This window comes from Cherax quadricarinatus, chromosome 8 (assembly GCF_038502225.1).
Source record: "Cherax quadricarinatus isolate ZL_2023a chromosome 8, ASM3850222v1, whole genome shotgun sequence".
In the NCBI taxonomy this organism is placed as follows: Eukaryota; Metazoa; Arthropoda; class Malacostraca; order Decapoda; family Parastacidae; genus Cherax; species Cherax quadricarinatus.
In genome coordinates, this window is record NC_091299.1 from 3,501,520 (window position 1) to 3,521,870 (window position 20,351).

Below are 20,351 nucleotides of genomic sequence, written 5' to 3' on the forward strand. Positions count from 1 at the left end.
CTAACTGTTGCATATGTGTCTTACCTAACAATCATGGCTCACTGACAGGAAGCAGAGAGTCCATAAATGGGGTTAAATCCGAGTGGGGATCTGTAACAAGTGGCGTTCCACAGGGATCAGTCTTGGGCCCGTTGTTGTTTATAATATATATCAATGATCTTAATGAGGGAATTACTAGTGATATGAGCAAATTCGCCAATGACACAAAGATAGGTAGGATAATTGATTCAAACGTAGATGTTATGGAACTTCAGGAGGATTTAAACAAACTATTCTTGGTCAGAAAAGTGGCAGATGCAGTTCAGTGTAGATAAATGCAAGGTTCTGAAGCTTGGGAGTGCCCATAACCCTAGTACTTATAAGTTAAATGATGTAGAACTTAGCCATACAGATTGCGAAAAGGACTTGGGGGTTATGGTGAGCAGCAACCTTAAACCAAGACAGCAATGCCTAAGCGTATGTAATAAGGCAAATAGATTACTGGGATTTATATCAAGAAGTGTAAGCAACAGAAGTCCAGAGGTCATACTGCAGCTTTATACATCATTAGTAAGGCCTCACCTAGATTATGCAGCTCAGTTCTGGTCTCCATATTACAGAATGGACATAAATTCGTTAGAAAACATTCAGCGTAGGATGACTAAATTAATACATAGCATTAGAAATCTTCCTTATGAAGAAAGATTGAAGACTCTTAAGTTACATTCACTTGTTAGACGAAGAATGAGGGGAGACCTGATCGAAGTGTATAAGTGGAAGATAGGTATTAATAAAGGGGATATTAATAAGGTCTTGAGGATGTCTCTTCAAGAGAGAACCCGCAGTAATGGATTTAAATTAGATAAGTTTAGATTTAGAAAGGACATAGGAAAGTATTGGTTTGGAAATAGGGTAGTTGATGAGTGGAACAGTCTACCTAGTTGGGTTATTGAGGCTGGGACTTTGGGTAGTTTTTAGGTTGGATAAGTACATGAGTGGGAGGGGTTGGATTTGAGTGGGACTTTCACATCAGAGCTTATTTCTTTGGTGGCATTGAAAATTGGGTTGGGCAAATGTTTTGTTAGTGGGATGAATTGTAAAGGACCTGCCTAGTATGGGCCAACAGGCCTCCTGCAGTGTTCCTCCTTTCTTATGTTCTTATGTGTTGCAACAGTTAGTTATCATTATTACCGAAATGTTTTACCTGTGCGGTAGGTTTCTTCAGCTGAATACAAAACTGTATAAAAGTGTATACAGTGATGAAGAAATTATAATGTATCACCTCTCGTGATACACTATATTTTCACGGGGTAAGCCAGGACAAAAAAGGCCTCGGTCAAATGACCAACAGCCGGGCTGTGGTTCAAACGTCGGTTTACGTGCGGCCTGGAGTAACAGCCAGGTTGATCAGGCCCTGATCCACCACGAGGTCTGGTCGTGGACCGGGCCACGGGAGCGTTGACCCCTGGAACACCCTCCAGGTATCCAATCCCTCAGCCTTGATGGGAGGTGGTGAGTTTTTCAGCCTTCTATCAAAGCTGAAAGGACTGATCACCACAGAGTTACTCCTACTGTCTCCAGTGTTTTATATTGGCCTGCACTTGAGGCAGGCAAAACGTTGCTGCAAAGTTACACAGGTGTTTCACATGTCTTATTAATCAACATGCCACACCAGTATGGCAGTGCGATACATCAGTAAGGTACTACGACAGTTGCGATGAATGGTTGAAAAACTGACAAATTGAAGATTGAGACACTTATGCAGCATTTGGGAATCTTTATTCAGGATGCTGAATAAAGATTCGCATATGTTGCATAAGTGTCTCAATCTTCAAGGTACTACGACACAGTATGGCAATGCGACACATCAGTATGACAATATGACACATCAATATGGCAATATGACACATCAGTATGTCAATACGACACATCGGTATGGCAATGTGACACATCAGTATGACAATACAACACATCAGTATGTCAATACAACACATCAGCATGGCAGTATGACAAATCAGTATGTCAATGCAACACATCAGTATGGCAATATAACACATCAGTATGACAATACAACACATCAGTATGGCAATATGACACATCAGTATGACAATACAACACATCAGTATGGCAATATAACATCAGTATGGCAATATGACAAATCATTATGGCATCACTACACAGCAAGGTAATGTGGCACATCAGTATGGCCATATGACACATTATGGCAATATGACACATCAGTATAGCATGACACATCAGTAAGGCAATCACATCAGTGTGTCAGTGCATCAATATGGCAATGCATTAATATGGTAACACATCGGTATGGCAATACGACACTAATATGGCAAAACTGCACATCAGTATGTCATGGCATCAGTATGCAAGTGCATCAGTATGGCAGCACATCAGTGTGTCAGTGCATCAGTATGGCAATCCATTAATATGGTAACACATTAGTATGGCAATTCATAAGTGTCAACACAGTATGGCAACACTTCATTGTCAACATACTATGGCAACACATCATTGTCAGCACACTATGGCAACACATCAATATGGCAGCACAGCATAACAACACAACATAGTATGACAACTCAACACATGATACTACTCATAATGAGCTAGATGTGTTTTGGTTGCCTCGTGATCTGAGAGGGGTATCCCTGTATTGCAAAACACCATTCCCCTGTAGCTCAGTGCATGCAATATGGATTTAGAACGGATTGCTCCTGCCTCTCGCAATACCGGACCATTATGACATGGTCTTGGATGCAGTGGAAGGCAAAATTCAGATGTTGTATACATAGACTTTGCAAAAAAAAAAAAAAAGTGCAACCATGGGGTAATAGCACACAATATGCATGCCAAGGGAATAATCTGAAAAGTAGGCACATGGATATTCAGCTAATTAACAAATAAAACCTAGAGAGTAGTAGCGAATAGAACGAAATCGGTGGCCGCCATAGTGAGTTCTGTTCTCCATGGCACAGTACTTTCCCATTCTCATATTCAACACAGAAATCAAAGCACCGTATCATCCTTTCCAGACGGTTCTAAAATTTGTATGAGAGTGGTAGCTATTGAGGGCACAGCAAACCTTCAAGCTGATATGAACAGTCTTTCAGTTAGCCACAGACAATATGATGTTCAGTAAGGACAAATGTCAGTTACTCCATTATGGAAAAAATGAGGGAAAGAAGCCTGAAATGGAGTATAAAATGAACTAATGTGAGGGACTTAGGAATGATAATGTCAGAAGTTCTCAGTTTCAAGGGTCACAACAGTTTGTCACAACAGCATGAAAATGATAGGCTGGATAACTAGAACCTTCAAAATAGGACTTGCTAAGCAAATAATGATACTCTTCAAGTCCTGGAATGTTTCTGCACTGTAACAGCCCCTTTTAAGGCAGAAGAAATTGAAGACCTGGAGAATGTACAGAGAACCACTGGCATTATAAATTCAGTCAGGCACTTAAATTACTGGGAATGCTTCAGAGATATCATAAGAAAGGTAAGTCATTATGTACACCTGGAAAATTCTAAAGTGATTGGTCACAAATTTGCACACAGAAATCACTCCTTAATAAGAGGCACCAAAACTTCAACAACCTACTTTCATCAATAAGGGGAATTACCAGCATACCCCAAGTTGTCTTCAAGGGAGAACTTCATAAGTTCAAGTTAATTCCTGATTAGCTGGGTTATGGTGCATATGTTGAACTGTATGTGACTACTACCAAATGAATAGTTGATTAGACCATCGTCCCACAGCACTTGCAATGTCTTGGATCCTTATATTGCAATCTTCGTGAATAGTCTTTTCCCTTCTTTTTCAATGTTGGCATCTGTCTTTGATGGTGATGGATGACCAAAGCAATTATCATCCTCACCTGACATTCGTCCTACTTTGAATCGAGAAAACCATTCAAAACACTATGTCCAACCCAGTGCTTTGTAAAAAAAATAATGCCTGCTAAAGCATTTCGTGGTTTTTTCACTAGTCTTTTTTTTTTTAAACTGAGCTTAAAGCAGAATTTCATGCATGCACATGCAGGTGAAGTGTGTGGACATCTCACTCTACCCTTGCTTTGAGCACCATTGAGGGATTTTCTGTGTTTTCTTTCCTTGGAATGCTTGTCCTAGCATTCAGGCCTCTGGGCAATTTTTGGGGGTGCCATACATCAGCCCCTAGTAGGCTTTTGAAAAGCATGTTGTTGACTGAGGTGGCTGAAAGAGTGCATGGCTGGCTCTAGCAGACTTTCGGCAAGGAGGATCCACCTGTCATGAGTGGGAACTTATTGTTCCCATTTCTCTTTCCAGAGGAAAGTTTGTTTCCTTTAATTCTCGCCAATATTTGGGCAACACATTTTTCCCTAAACTTAGAGGAAACAGGGCTTAATAAGGCATAAACTTTTTCTTGCCCCTAGTAGCCTCATCCCCAACAAAAACAAAACAGCAATGACAGTGACGATGATGATGGGATGTGGCACAAGTTGTAAAAAGTCATGGCATCATCAGTGTATTTAAGAAGTGAGAGAAAAAGTGTGATTGCTTACCTCAAAACAATTTCTGGGGTGTGAGTAAATAGTGTGGTTTTTAGGAAGGCACTGTCTGGGTGAAAGTGGCCAGTGAGTGTAACTTCTTCACCAGCCTTCTGTCTGATCCTCTCGCCCACTTCCTGTGAAGTGAAGGCACCTACCTCTCCAGATATGTGCATAATTGGAGTGCAGCAGGAAAGAGAAATGAAGAAACAGTAGTGCACAAGACAGAGAGGGTGCTCATTATATGCAAGGAAATTATAGAGCGCATGATATGGAGAAAATGTAGCCACAGGCAAATTAATACCAGCCAAAAAGAATAAAGTGCAAAATGCTGTGGTTTTTAAGTAAGTTTAGAGGCAAAGGCTAATAGTAAAAGGGCATATAAAGCATATGAAATGAGGACAACATCAGCAAACAGACTAGAACTGTTCTGAAACTGATGCACATCTAACAGACAAAGATAACAGTATGAAATCAAGTAGTAAGGCAGAAGACAACAATATGAGTCCAAGAAATAAGGCTAAAGATGCTAGACAGTATGTGATAAGGTAATAGGCCAGATCAGACTACCCCTAGCATGGTGAAGTATGACCTGCCTAACATGGGTACTAGGCCCTGTTTAGCATGGGGCAGTAGGCAATGTCCCTTTTGTTTTTCACTGGTTACCATAGTTATGTTCATAGTAAGCAAACGATATCTGCATTTTATTTTATTAACTGGTATACCCAAAAATTGAAATTCCTGTGTGTGAAGGGGGGGGGGGGAGGGGAGATTTTGAAGAAAAAAATCCTAAAAATTGAAATAGTGCATTTTTATGAATTAAATAATGCTATTATGAGTGAAATCTGATAAAAGCTTGTTGTTTTATTGTGTGCTGAATTTGGCCAAAATTGATGAAGTGTTAGCAACAGTGGCAGTCAGGCAATAATTTTTTTGTAAGCCAAATAAAGTGGGATTTTCAGACTTTTTTATGCAGTTGTTAACACTAAGTACCATATTTTGCAGTGAAAATATCTTAATTTGAAGAGGTAATAATTAGTACAGTATTATGATTTGCTCAGGAAACACACTGCACCATAATAACACCATAAGTATTCACTATAAATCTGTACAAAAAACATGGTTTAACTTGTATCTAATGATTGTTTTTGTCTTGTAACGCTATGTAAGGTAATGATTGTCATATTACATTTGTTTCAAGGTTTAATATTCCTCAAAATATGGCTTAAGGCACAACAGAGTACCACATACCCTAGATATATTGGTATCTGCTTGTTTGGCTTTCTGATTATGTGTGGATATACATAGTATATTTGCTGTGCCTTTTTCTTGTTTGTAGCAGGAATAGTATCAGGAGAGAGTGCACCAGGCTTCAGTCAGAATGGATCACTTTCACTGCCATGGCGGTCATGTGTTTATGGAGCCTTATTTGTCTTATTACAGATAAATGGTGGTGACAGCTTCTCATGTTGTCACAGCTTTTGTTGTCATATTTCGTGGTGGTATCACCGCGTGATTTTTTAATACACATGTATGCACCTTCAATTTTACAATCGCTATTTCCTGCAGCAATGTCATCTGGTCTAGATGTGTTACTATAAAGCAACAGCACATGAATGAGAAATAAACCTAGTACGATGCCACACTGCTTTGATCAGTAAATATTCTGCCTCACAATCACTTTGATTCTGTAATCTCCTCCTCATACATATACTCCTCTCCACTGTCATCATTAACAACACTTCACATGCTATCCATTTTCTTAGTAACGAACCTTCTTTGTCCCCCTTTATTGAGTAGCAAAACCAGAGGTGGATAGCATTGGTATCTTGTGTTGAGCTAGCACTGGTTTCATTCCTCGTCTTATTATTGTTGTCCCCCTCAAAACCAGGAAAAGATCCTCATTTTGACCCTCCTCAGTGTCACTATTGTCTGCATTTTAAAGATTTGCTGTATTTCATGGCAAGAAAAATTTGTGTTGGCCTCTGTTTACTGAACATAAGAAAGAACACTGCAGCAGGCCTACTGACCCAACCTAGTCAGGTCCAAGTCACATCCACTTAAGGAGGAGCATGGCATCAGACCTACTAGCACAAGCTAGTCAGGTTCAACTCACACCCACCCACACCTACTCATGTATTTATATAACCTATTTTTAAAATTACACAATGTTTTAACTTCTTTGACGGTACTCGGGAATTTGTTCCACTCATCCACAGCTCTATTACCAAATCAGTGCTTTCCTATATCCTTCCAGAATCTGAATTTTTCCAACTTAAAACCATTGCTGTGAGTCCTGTCTTGGCTAAATATTTTTAGCGCACTACAGTGGAACCTCGGTTTTCATTTTTAATTCGTTGCAGAGATTCTGACGAAAACTGAATTCGACGAAAACTGAAGCAATATTTTCCATAGGAAATAATGTAAATCCAGTTTATCTGTTCCAGACCCAAAAATATTAACAAACAATAAATAACAAAAAAGGCACAATACTGTGACTGGAACGATACACAAATAACCCGCACATAAAAGAGAGAAGCTTACGACGACGTTTCGGTCTGACTTGGACCATTTACAAAGTGTGACTTTGTAAATGGTCCAATTCGGACCGAAACGTCGTCGTAAGCTTCTCTCTTTTATGTGCGAGTTATTTGTGCATTAACAAACAGTACCTGTTATAGAGAATAACTAGTTTTACATACAGAAAGCAATGGGAAATAAATATAAAGCACTAATGAAATTGATAAATGAACATTTAAATCACTTTAACCTTTATTGAAGGCTCTTGTTTGCATATGGAAGATGGCAAGGAGGGGAGAGGGAGGAGAGTTTGTTTGGAATTAGAATCCCTTTCCATAAGGACTTCAGATATCAAGTCCCTGTCCGGGGTTACTTCCGTTCTTTGTCTTTTACTGGCACTAGGACCAGCTGGAGAGTCACTGTACCACTGTCGCAGAAAAAATCTGCCCAGAGAGGTCTGTTTCTGGCGTCTCTTAAGATTTGCCTAAAATGGGACATGACATTGTCATTGAACATGTTGCAGTCACGGCTTGCAACAGCTTTGTTAGGGTGATATTTCTCCATAAAACTTTGTTCCTCACTCCACTTTGCACAGATGTCCTTAATCACTGAAGAAGGCACTTTCTTCCCTCTCTCTTCCTCAGCTGCGATCTGTTGTTGTTCCGGTTGAAGGTGTTGCAGCTCTTCTGTGGTTAACACTTCTCTGTGGTCATCTACTAACTCTTCCACATCCTGGCCACTCACATCCAACCCCAAAGTCACAATAGATTCCACAACAGGCGTAGGGTTGCCAGGGTCACCCTCAAATCCTTCAAAATCCTTCTCTTGGACACATTCTGGCCACAATTTTCTCCAAGCAGAGTTCATTGTCCTGGAAGTCACTTCCTGCCAAGCCATATCTATAAGGCTTATGCAATTGAGGATATTGAAGTGATTCCTCCAGAATTCTCTTAGGGTCAGTTCAGTGTCCAAGGTCACTTCAAAGCACCTTTGAAACATTGCTTTGGTGTAGTTTTTTGAAGTTTGAAATGACCTGCTGGTCCATGGACTGGATGAGAGGAGTGGTATTAAGGGGCAAGAACTTCACGAGGATAGTGAGGCTCAAGTTAGAGTATGTAGGAAAGAGGGAAATTATTTCCCAGTAAAAGTAGGCCTTAGACAAGGATATGTGATGTCACCATGGTTGTTTAATATATTTATAGATGGGGTTGTAAGAGAAGTAAATGCGAGGGTCTTGGCAAAAGGCATGGAGTTAAAAGATAAAGAATCACACATAAAGTGGGAGTTGTCACAGTTGCTCTTTGCTGATGACACTGTGCTCTTGGGAGATTCTGAAGAGAAGTTGCAGAGATTGGTGGATGAATTTGGTAGGGTGTGCAAAAGAAGAAAATTAAAAGTGAATACAGGAAAGAGTAAGGTTATGAGGATAACAAAAAGATTAGGTGATGAAAGATTGGATATCAGATTGGAGGGAGAGTATGGAGGAGGTGAATGTATTCAGATATTTGGGAGTGGACGTGTCAGCGGATGGGTCTGTGAAAGATGAGGTGAATCATAGAATTGATGAGTGGAAATGGGTGAGTGGTGCACTTAGGAGTCTGTGGAGACAAAGAACTTTGTCCTTGGAGGCAAGGAGGGGAATGTATGAGAGTATAGCTTTACCAACGCTCTTATATGGGTGTGAAGCATGGGTGATGAATGTTGCAGCGAGGAGAAGGCTGGAGGCAGTGGAGATGTCATGTCTGAGGGCAATGTGTGGTGTGAATATAATGCAGAGAATTCGTAGTTTGGAAGTTAGGAGGAGGTGCGGGATTACCAAAACTGTTGTCCAGAGGGCTGAGGAAGGGTTGTTGAGGTGGTTCGGACATGTAGAGAGAATGGAGCGAAACAGTGAGACTTCAAGAGTGTATCAGTCTGTAGTGGAAGGAAGGCGGGGTAGGGGTCGGCCTAGGAAAGGTTGGAGGGAGGGGTAAAGGAGGTTTTGTGTGCGAGGGGCTTGGACTTCCAGCAGGCATGCGTGAGCGTGTTTGATAGGAGTGAATGGAGACAAATGGTTTTTAATACTTGACGTGCTGTTGGAGTGTGAGCAAAGTAACATTTATGAAGGGATTCAGGGAAACCGGCAGGCCGGACTTGAGTCCTGGAGATGGGAAGTACAGTGCCTGCACTCTGAAGGAGGAGTGTTAATGTTGCAGTTTAAAAACTGTAGTGTAAAGCACCCTTCTGGCAAGACAGTGATGGAGTGAATGATGGTGAAAGTTTTTCTTTTTTGGGCCACCCTGCCTTGGTGGGAATCGGCCAGTGTGATAATAAAAAAAAATAATAATAACTTCACTGTGGTGAAACTAAACTCCTCCAATAATTGGTCTTCTTAGTCTGGAGGATGAGCAGGAGCATTGTCCATTACCAGGAGGCACTTGAGTTGCAATTGATTTTCCAGGAGGTATTTCTTCACACTCGGGCCAAACACTTCATTGACCCACTCAGTGAAAATTTCCCTTGTTAGCCTTCCACTATCGCACAATTTACTCTTGGCAACATGGTTTTTCTTGAACACACTGGGATTTTCAGAGTGATACATCAGTAAAGGTTTCACTTTGAAATCTCCACAGTCATTTGGCCAAATTTTGTTTTTCTAAGCATGGGTCCTTAGAAAGTAAGTGTAAAGGGCAGTGCTGAGAAGAAAAAGAGGATGATTGCCATGGAATTAAAGCATGAAATCATAGGTAAACAAGTGAGGTGTGCAGGTTGTGCATTGAGGGGGAAGTGGGGGGGGGGAGCTGGCTTGTAACTCAGAGCAAAAAATTGACCGAGTGACAGCTCGTATCTCAAAAAACGCGTATGTTGGGACACTCGTAAGTCAAAGTTCCACTGTATTGTATATAGTACAATATTATATATGCCACAGTTCTAAACTTTTGATTTTTTTTTTCCTCAGGAGCGTAAATGGAACAAGAATGAGCGGTTGAGGTTTCGAGAGGAGGCAGAAATGCTGAAGGGCCTTCAGCATCCCAACATAGTGCGTTTCTATGACTATTGGGAGGTGCACAATGCCAAGCGTCGATGTATTGTCCTTGTCACCGAGCTCATGACATCTGGCACTCTCAAACAGTGAGTGCCTTGCCACTTTGACCTTCATATTATATTCTGAAAATTAGAAATTTAAACAGGACAGCACTTCAGCTCATCATGGATGCAACTTGATAATTGGCCAGAATAGACTGAAATTTTGTCATGTTTTAATTTCCAGTTTTCGTTTGTATGTACTGTGTGTGTTTTACTTGTTTCAGCCACTGTTTTCTGATTTTTATTCTTACATTTTTCACTCCACAGAAAGTACAGTAATTCTCGTCTTCTTCCCTGAATAATAATAGTGATAATGAGAGAACAAGTTTTCTTTGAAATGCTTACACAGTGATTACTTGACATTCAGTTGTCTGCAGTGATTTGGTTAACCAAAATGAGATACTGTACTTCTTATAATTTATGTCAAGCTACAGCAAACTGAGCTCGATACCACTGATAAGTCAAGCTACTGCAGACATAGCACAGTACCCAGATTATAGCAGACGTAGCTCAGTGGTCATGATGAGTTAGGCTACAGCAGACATGTAGTGCTCTCTAACTTAAAAGAGAATCATCTCCAGGAAACCAACCAAATACTCAGTGCTGACATAAATTATAAGTCAGCACTGTATTCTTAATTTATGGTTGTTATGGCAGTGCTCAGTTATAAATATTACATCACTGCTGGTTTGCAATGGTCGATGTTATGGCAGTGCTCTGTTACAGATATCAGCTCATATTGCATTTGAGTATTTAACACTGTATATAATGCATGAGTTAACCCCTTGACTGTCGCAACCCCAAATCCTGAGGTGTCTCTTGGTGTCGAAAAATTTTTGAAAAAAAAAAAAAAAAATCTTTTGAAATGATAGAGAATCTTTTCCTGATAGTAATGACACCAAAGGAATGAAATTTTATGGAAAACTTATGGAATTACGCTCTCGCGAAGTTAGCAACCTTGGCGATATTTACGAATCGGCGATTTCGCCCACTTTGAGCCCTATTTTCAGCTAATTCCATTGTTCCAGTCGACCAAACTCATAGCTGTTTCTTTAGAACTCCATTTGTTCCATCGATTGAGTTCAAGAAACTGCCCATTTACCGTTCACAACTACCCAATAACATGGTCAGAAATTTGCAATTTGGCCAATTTCACGCAAATTAAATATGCCAATTTCAAAATAGGGTTCAGAATGAACAAGGCAGAAATTCCTGGCTCTAAAATAACATTTTCTTTGTTCATCAGTCACGTCTCCAGGCCCCTCTGGGGCCTGGAGACTTGCTTTCTATTTTGCTTTCTATTTTGAATTTTTATTCAAACAAAAAATAGAAGATTTATTGTTATGCAGACTACTGCAGTATTTTAATAATTGTATAAATAATGTCAACCCATTCATGACTGCATATTAGAATGGCTAGTTGGACATTTATTGGAAAATGACATCATTTGTTTACTTTTGAACATCGGGAAAAATCAAACATTTCCCCTACTTTGAGCTTCATTTCAAGGTTCTTTTCATAGTAAAACCAATCAAAATCACCTCTATTTCTATAATATGTTTTCCATTCTATCAAATGAGACCAAGAAAACGATAATACAATCATAAATACTATACGAAACTACACCACAAAGTCAGCGTTTTAATCCAAAAAACACGGTTGTTTTTTTTTTCTCAGAATGCACTGTGTGCTGCAGGATTTTTTTTTATATGGTGCACACTGACCACACAGACCCATTCTCTCACATGTGGGCCTACCAGCTTTCTCCTGCTTGATTTGAAGCCGCTAGAATTTTTGAGTATATGTACGTCAAACATGGTGGCTCGTAAGACGTATATATACGACTGAAACAGTCAGAGGGTTAATACCATACCAAGTACAGTGGAACCCCGGTTAACGATATTTTTTCACTCCTGAAGTATGTTCAGGTGCCAGTACTGACCGAATTTGTTCCCATAAGAAATATTGTGAAGTAGATTAGTCCATTTCAGACCCCCAAACATACACATACAAACGCACTTACTTAAATACACTTACATAATTGGTCGCATTCGGAGGTAATCGTTATGCGGGGGTCCACTGTACAGTATATATAGTATAACTTGAACCTAAACTGCTTATAATGAACACATTGTTGGGCAGTATTCAATGAAACTTCAAAACTGTTGACTATTATGTCTTGCTTTATTACTGAATGAATACATTTGAGTAACCCTTATTCAGAAGTACAGAAATAATGTCAATGTTTTCCATTTACTAGAGACCTTGCTCAGGCACTGAGGAGTATCTCTAGTAGACTGAAAATATTTTATTTCAGTAGATTTTGAATGTGAGTTACTCGAATGTATTGCTCACATGGTCACTGCATAGTTCACTTAAGTTGATTTCCAGTTTTAATTATCTATGATCATTTTAATAATAATAATATAGTAATAAGAATCCACTGCTACAAGGGAAATGATTGACTGGATAACTGGAACCTTCAAAATAAGAGATGGTAAGCTAGTGACAGTATAGTACTGAAGTCACTATGTAGTTCTCTATAGGCTGGAATAATGCTGCATACTAACAGCCCTTTTCAAGGCACTCAGAATTGTAGAGCTGGAGTATGATCAGAGAACTTTCACTATCCATATAAATTCAGTTAAGAACCTAATTACTGGCAATGCTGGAAGTCCCTTGAGCTGTGTTGCTAGAAATGTAGGTGAGAAGGATCCATGATATTTTACCCCTGGAAAATTCTAGAGGAATTTGTTCCAAATCTGCACACTGAAATCACCCCTGCAAAAGTAAGAGGCTTGGCAGATGGTACAAAATAACTCGAATGAAAAATGGGCATATTGAGTGCACTAAGACAATTCAATAAATGTAAAGGGACCAAAACTCAATACTTTTTTCTCATGCATAAGGGGAATTACCAACAAATCCCTAGCTGTATTTAAGAGGGCACTTGATAAGTTTGTCAAGATAGTTCTTGATCAGCTGGGGTATGGTGCCTACATTGGAATGCATGCAGCTAGCACCAACAGCCTGGTCAGTCAAGTCAGCGACTAGGCTGGGACCAGGCCACAAGGACAGTGATCCTTAAAACTTATCTACAAGTAATCTCTATAGTGATGAAGAACATTCTGGAATAAAAGATTAAACTATCACTCCTTGCTACCCCCTCACACTGTTTTTCTTTCCATATCTCCCTTTTCTTCCCTCTCTTTGTCCCTCTTATCACCCTTTTTTCCCTTCTCATCTTTCTTTCTTCTTCCCTTCCTGTTCTTCACACTTTCCCATTTCAAGGAATACACTGGTGTTGCCAAACATTTCTGGCACTCCAGATAGTTAGTTGTACTATAAGTTAGAGACAAATCTTCAGAAAATGAAAACATTTTGTAGCATTCTGAACATAGATCTGCATTTTTTTGTTATACATTTAAAAGCATGTAAAATAAAATGTAGATCTACATTCGGAGCACTACACGGGTGAACGTAAATCTATGTATGGACAGTTTAAGGGTTAATAAGAATCTCACTTAATGTTTATTTTATATGATTTATTGATTATTCTCACTGCTGTATTGTCCTGGTTCCTTCTGCAGTGGCTGGATGGTGAGCACAGTGTGAAAGAAAACTAATGGTTAGATATTCCCTTTGCTAAAAACATTTTATGATCACATCTTTTGAATTGTGAAGCTCTGGAATTTAGGAGTTCAACTATACATTCTTCTTTCATTCTTTCAACAAAATGGCCATTTCCCACTGAAGCAGGGTGGCCCAAAAAGAAAAACAAAAGTTTCTCTTTGTAACTTTAGTAATGTATACATCAGAAGGGGTTACTAGCCCCTTGCTCCCACCATTTTAGTTGCCTCTTACGACACACATGGCTTACGGAGGAAGAATTCTATTCCACTTCCCCATGGAGATAAGAGGAAATAAACAAGAACAAGAACTAGTAAGAAAATAGAAGAAAACTCAGAGGTGTGTATATATGCTTGTACAGGCAAGTGTAGTGTGACCTAAGTGCAAGTAGAAGTAGGAAGACGTACCTGAAATCTTGCATGTTTATGAGACAGAAAAAAGACACCAGCAATCCTACCATCATGTAAAACAAGCATGTACTTCAACTATACATTTTTTTTTTTTTTCAACAAGTCGGCCGTCTCCCACCGAGGCAGGGTGACCCAAAAAAGAAAGAAAATCCCCAAAAAGAAAATACTTTCATCATCATTCAACACTTTCACCACACTCACACATTATCACTGTTTTTGCAGAGGTGCTCAGAATACAACAGTTTAGAAGCATATACGTATAAAGATACACAACATATCCCTCCAAACTGCCAATATCCCAAACCCCTCCTTTAAAGTGCAGGCATTGTACTTCCCATTTCCAGGACTTAAGTCCGACTATATGAAAATAACCGGTTTCCCTGAATCCCTTCACTAAATATTACCCTGTAATAAAGTTGGTAGAATTACCGACAATATGTAAAGTAAAAGGGCACAAGTGCAACTAATGTAACATTTATTGTGGCAACGTTTCGCTCTCCAGGAGCTTTATCAAGCCATTACAAACAATACATGAACACAGAGGGTATATAAAGGCTCAGAGTGAGGTGAATACTAGTGAGGTACCATTTCGATGTTCACTAGTGGTAGTAGTAGTAGTAGTAGTAGTGGTAGTGACAAAAGTAATACAATATGGTAATAGCTTTTATATCCTTTTACTCATGTACGAATTAATTGCTCTACCATATTGTATTACTTTTGTCACTACCACTACTACTACTACCACTAGTGAACATCGAAATGGTACCTCACTAGTATTCACCTCACTCTGAGCCTTTATATACCCTCTGTGTCCATGTATTGTTTGTAATGGCTTGATAAAGCTCCTGGAGAGCGAAACGTTGCCACAATAAATGTCACATTAGTTGCACTTGTGTCCTTTTACTTTAAATATTACCCTGCTCACACTCCAACAGATCGTCAGGTCCCAAGTATCATTCGTCTCCATTCACTCCTATCTAAGACGCTCATGCACGCTTGCTGGAAGCCCAAGCCCCTCGCCCACAAAACCTCCTTTACCCCCTCTTTCCAACCCTTTCGAGGACGACCCCTACCCCTCCTTCCTTCCCCTATAGATTTATATGCTTTCCATGTCATTCTACTTTGATCCATTCTCTCTAAATGACCAAACCACCTCAACAACCCCTCTTCTGCCCTCTGACTAATGCTTTTATTAACTCCACACCTTCTCCTAATTTCCACACTCCGAATTTTCTGCATAATATTTACACCACACATTGCCCTTTGACAGGACATCTCCACTGCCTCCAACCGTCTCCTCGCTGCTGCATTTACCACCCAAGCTTCACATCCATATAAGAGTGTTGGTACTACTATACTTTCATACATTCCCTTCTTTGCCTCCATAGATAACGTTTTTTGACTCTACATATACCTCAACGCACCACTCACCTTTTTTCCCTTATCAATTCTATGATTAACCTCATCCTTCATAAATCCATCCGCCAACACGTCAACTCCCAAGTATCTGAAAACATTCACTTCTTCCATACTCCTCCTCCCCAATTTGATATCCAATTTTTCTTTATCTAAATCATTTGATACCCTCATCACCTTACTCTTTTCTATGTTCACTTTCAACTTTCTACCTTTAGACACATTCTCAAACTCATCCACTAACCTTTACAATTTTTCTTTAGAATCTCCCATAAGCACAGTATCATCAGCAAAAAGTAACTGTGTCAATTCCCATTTTGAATTTGATTCCCCATAGTTTAACCCCACCCCTCTCCCGAACACCCTAGCATTTACTTCTTTTACAACCCCATCTATAAATATATTAAACAACCATAGTGACATTACACATCCCTGTCTAAGACCTACTTTTACCGGGAAGTATTCTCCCTCTCTTCTACACACCCTAACCTGAGCCTCACTATCCTCATACATATTGTACTGTATATAATATAGTAGTTATTAAAGTCATATTAATTGCAACTTTGTCTCAAAATTGTTCATTTCCAATGCTCATTATTATTAAAAATAAACTATGCATCACATGCAGTATACTTTATGAATGATGTGTTAACTGCTCTTCAGATATCTACGTCGTTTACGGAAGGTCAACCTAAAGGTACTGAAAAGCTGGTGCCGGCAGATATTAAAGGGGCTACAGTTTCTTCACTCACGTTCTCCTCCCATCATACATCGAGATCTCAAGTGCGACAACATTTTTGTCACCGGAACAACAGGCTCTGTAAAAATTGGAGATCTAGGGCTTGCCACACTTAAAAATAGATCATGTGCTAAATCAGTAATTGGTAAGTTTGATTTTATAATTATTTTTTGTACGGTACATTATTTTTCTAAGGATTCAAAATTGTTGTTATACCCTCATTTTTTAAATTTAACTAAGGTTAAATTTATAAGGAATCTTTTCATGTCTGATGTTAACGAATGACAACCTGTAATGTACTAAGAATATTACTTCGTTCAGTTAAAAATCTAGCCTCCTGATAATGATTGAAGCAAAATGTAGTTACTTGCTTTTGTGTAGGAGGGATTAATCACAGTACATTTACAGTTAAGTGTATCCTGTTCTATGTTCTTATTGTTCTGTTCTCTAGCAACATCGGTAATGTGAGGGGTGAGGTGTAGCAATTGCAGCGACACTGTTGTTTTGTCCAATAATATCAAATGGTTCATTATTAGAGTGTACAGACTATTGATAACAAAACAAGGCACAATACTGTGACTGGCACAGTACCCACACAATGACGACGTTTTGGTCCAACTTTGACCATTTACAAAGTCACACTAACAAAAAGGAGAGAAGGAGGGAGTATATATAGGCCAGTAGACAGGGATGGGAGCAAGAGAGGAAGTAGTAGTCGTGGTAGTGGAGTCAGTCAAATACTAAGAAAGAGGAACACTGCATGGGAGCTAGGGGTCCACAGAGGGTAGGAGCAAGAACACGGGTGGGGGGAAAATAAAATAATAATAATAATAAATGGTGAAGCAATGTAAAAAGAGAGCAAATGAGAGAGTGGGTGAGATGTTATCAACAAATTTTGTTGAAAATAAGAAAAAGTTTTGGAGTGAGATTAACAAGTTAAGAAAGCCTAGAGAACAAATGGATTTGTTAGTTAAAAATGGAAGAGGAGAGTTATTAAATGGAGAGTTAGAGGTATTGGGAAGATGGAGGGAATATTTTGAGGAATTGTTAAATGTTGATGAAGATTGGGAAGCTGTGATTTCGTGTATAGGGCAAGGAGGAATAACATCTTGTAGGAGTGAGGAAGAGCCAGTTGTGAGTGTGGGGGAAGTTTGTGAGGCAGTAGGTAAAATGAAAGGGGGTAAGGCAGCCGGGATTGATGGGATAAAGATAGAAATGTTAAAAGCAGGTGGGGATATAGTTTTGGAGTGGTTGGTGCAATTATTTAATAAATGTATGGAAGAGGGTAAGGTACCTAGGGATTGGCAGAGAGCATGCATAGTTCCTTTGTATAAAGGAAAAGGGGACAAAAGAGAGTGCAAAAATTATAGGGGGATAAGTCTGTTGAGTATACCTGGTAAAGTGTATGGTAGAGTTATTATTGAAAGAATTAAGAGTAAGATGGAGAATAGGATAGCAGATGAACAAGGAGGCTTTAGGAAAGGTAGGGGGTGTGTGGACCAGGTGTTTACAGTGAAACATATAAGTGAACAGTATTTAGATAAGGCTAAAGAGGTCTTTGTGGCATTTATGGATTTGGAAAAGGCGTATGACAGGGTGGATAGGGGGGCAATGTGGCAGATGTTGCAGGTGTATGGTGTAGGAGGTAGGTTACTGAAAGCAGTGAAGAGTTTTTACAAGGATAGTGAGGCTCAAGTTAGAGTATGTAGGAAAGAGGGAAATTATTTCCCAGTAAAAGTAGGCCTTAGACAAGGATGTGTGATGTCACCATGGTTGTTTAATATATTTATAGATGGGGTTGTAAGAGAAGTAAATGCGAGGGTCTTGGCAAAAGACGTGGAGTTAAAAGATAAAGAATCACACATAAAGTGGGAGTTGTCACAGTTGCTCTTTGCTGATGACACTGTGCTCTTGGGAGATTCTGAAGAGAAGTTGCAGAGATTGGTGGATGAATTTGATAGGGTGTGCAAAAGAAGAATATTAAAAGTGAATACAGGAAAGAGTAAGGTTATGAGGATAAAAAGATTAGGTGATGAAAGATTGGATATCAGATTGGAGGGAGAGAGTATGGAGGAGGTGAATGTATTCAGATATTTGGGAGTGGACGTGTCAGCGGATGGGTCTATGAAAGATGAGGTGAATCATAGAATTGATGAGGGGAAAAGGGTGAGTGGTGCACTTAGGAGTCTGTGGAGACAAAGAACTTTGTCCTTGGAGGCAAAGAGGGGAATGTATGAGAGTATAGTTTTACCAACGCTCTTACATGGGTGTGAAGCATGGGTGATGAATGTTGCAGCGAGGAGAAGACTGGAGGCAGTGGAGATGTCATGTCTGTGGGCAATGTGTGGTGTGAATATAATGCAGAGAATTCGTAGTTTGGAAGTTAGGAGGAGGTGCGGGGGTACCAAAACTGTTGTCCAGAGGGCTGAGGAAGGGTTGTTGAGGTGGTTCGGACATGTAGAGAGAATGGAGCGAAACAGAGTGACTTCAAAAGTGTATCAGTCTGTAGTGGAAGGAAGGCGGGGTAGGGGTCGGCCTAGGAAAGGTTGGAGGGAGGGGGTAAAGGAGGTTTTGTGTGCGAGGGGCTTGGACTTCCAGCAGGCATGTGTGAGCGTGTTTGATAGGAGTGAATGGAGACAAATGGTTTTTAATACTTGACGTGCTGTTGGAGTGTGAGCAAAGTAACATTTATGAAGGGGTTCAGGGAAACCGGCAGGCCGGACTTGAGTCCTGGAGATGGGAAGTACAGTGCCTGCACTCTGAAGGAGGGGTGTTAATGTTGCAGTTTAAAAACTGTAGTGTAAAGCACCCTTCTGGCAAGACAGTGATGGAGTGAATGATGGTGAAAGTTTTTCTTTTTCGGGGCACCCTGCCTTGGTGGGAATCGGCCAGTGTGATAAAAAAAAAAAAATAATAAAATAATAATAAAGACCAAATACCCAAGGCAGAAGAAAGAAAACCCAAAGGAAAAAGAGGAAAGGGGAAGAGGGAGAAGGGGGAAAAAAGAATCGGGTTAAGTCACGGGTGCTCTGAAGTTTGGAGCATTTTGCAATACAGTGGTACCCCGAGTTTCATACAGCTCCCAACTCGAACATTTATGTAAGCGTATTATTGTAAGTGCTTTTGTAAGTGTATTTTTGGGGTCTAAAACGGACTAATCTAATTTACATTATTCCTTATGGGAAGAAATTTGTTCGGTAACAGCACTCGTACAGCCTTCTGGAACGAATTATGGCCGAAACTCGGGATACCACTGTATAGTGGGAAAGATTCATACAAGGAAAGTTGTGTATAAGGGAGGATTCAACCAAATGGCGACTTTGAAAGTTAGAAGCAGGGTAAGCAGTTTTAGCAGAAGATCAGTCAGTAGGATGACTGTTATCTCTGACATGACAGAAAAAGCATTGTTGATGTCGGCAAGCCTAACACTACTTTCGTGCTCCCTAAGTCTGTCAGAAAGAGATCGGCCAGTTTCTCCAAGGTACTGAAGAGGACAGGAGGAACAAGAAATAGAGTAGACACCAGTTGCATATATAGAGGGAGGAGAGATATGAACTGGATTAGTGTGAAGAGTGTTAGTCTGGCAAAAAGTAAGTTTGATGTCTAAGGAATGGAGAGAGTTGTAGAGATTAGAAAGACGGGAAATGTAGGAAGGCAGAGGACAGGAGAGTTCCCAGGAGTAGAAAGTTTGGGAGAGAAGAAAGTCCATTTAGCACGTGAGAAGGCAAAGTCTATGAAATGGGAATGGTTGCCAAGACGGGAAAATGAATTATGAAGTGTGGAAATTTCTGATTCAAGAAACTGAGGATGAGGATCACAGATGTGGAGAGCATGGAGAAAGAGGGAGATCAGAACACTTTTCTTGACAGAGGAAGCATGATAAGAAGAGTAGTGAATGTACATGTCACTGTGCACAGGCTTGCTGCACACGGAAAAGGCAAAACCTTTACCTGAACAGTGGACATGAACATCAAGGAAAGGAAGCAAGGAATTAGATTCCCATTCAGCTTTAAACTTAATGGAAGGGGCAAGATTATTAAGAGCA

At 39.9% G+C, this 20,351-nt stretch overlaps 1 protein-coding gene across 18 annotated transcripts in view; it reads left to right on the forward strand.

Annotated features, from left to right (window-relative positions):
• LOC128685179 (serine/threonine-protein kinase WNK3) overlaps positions 1–20,351 on the forward strand; it is a 638,681-nt gene that overhangs the window by 372,326 nt on the left and 246,004 nt on the right. For all 18 annotated transcript variants that reach the window (XM_070082765.1, XM_070082756.1, XM_070082764.1 and 15 more), the window contains 2 exons: positions 9,984–10,156; positions 16,231–16,451. In XM_070082765.1, coding sequence (XP_069938866.1) covers positions 9,984–10,156; positions 16,231–16,451 — 394 coding nt within the window. The remainder of the gene's footprint in view (positions 1–9,983; positions 10,157–16,230; positions 16,452–20,351) is intronic.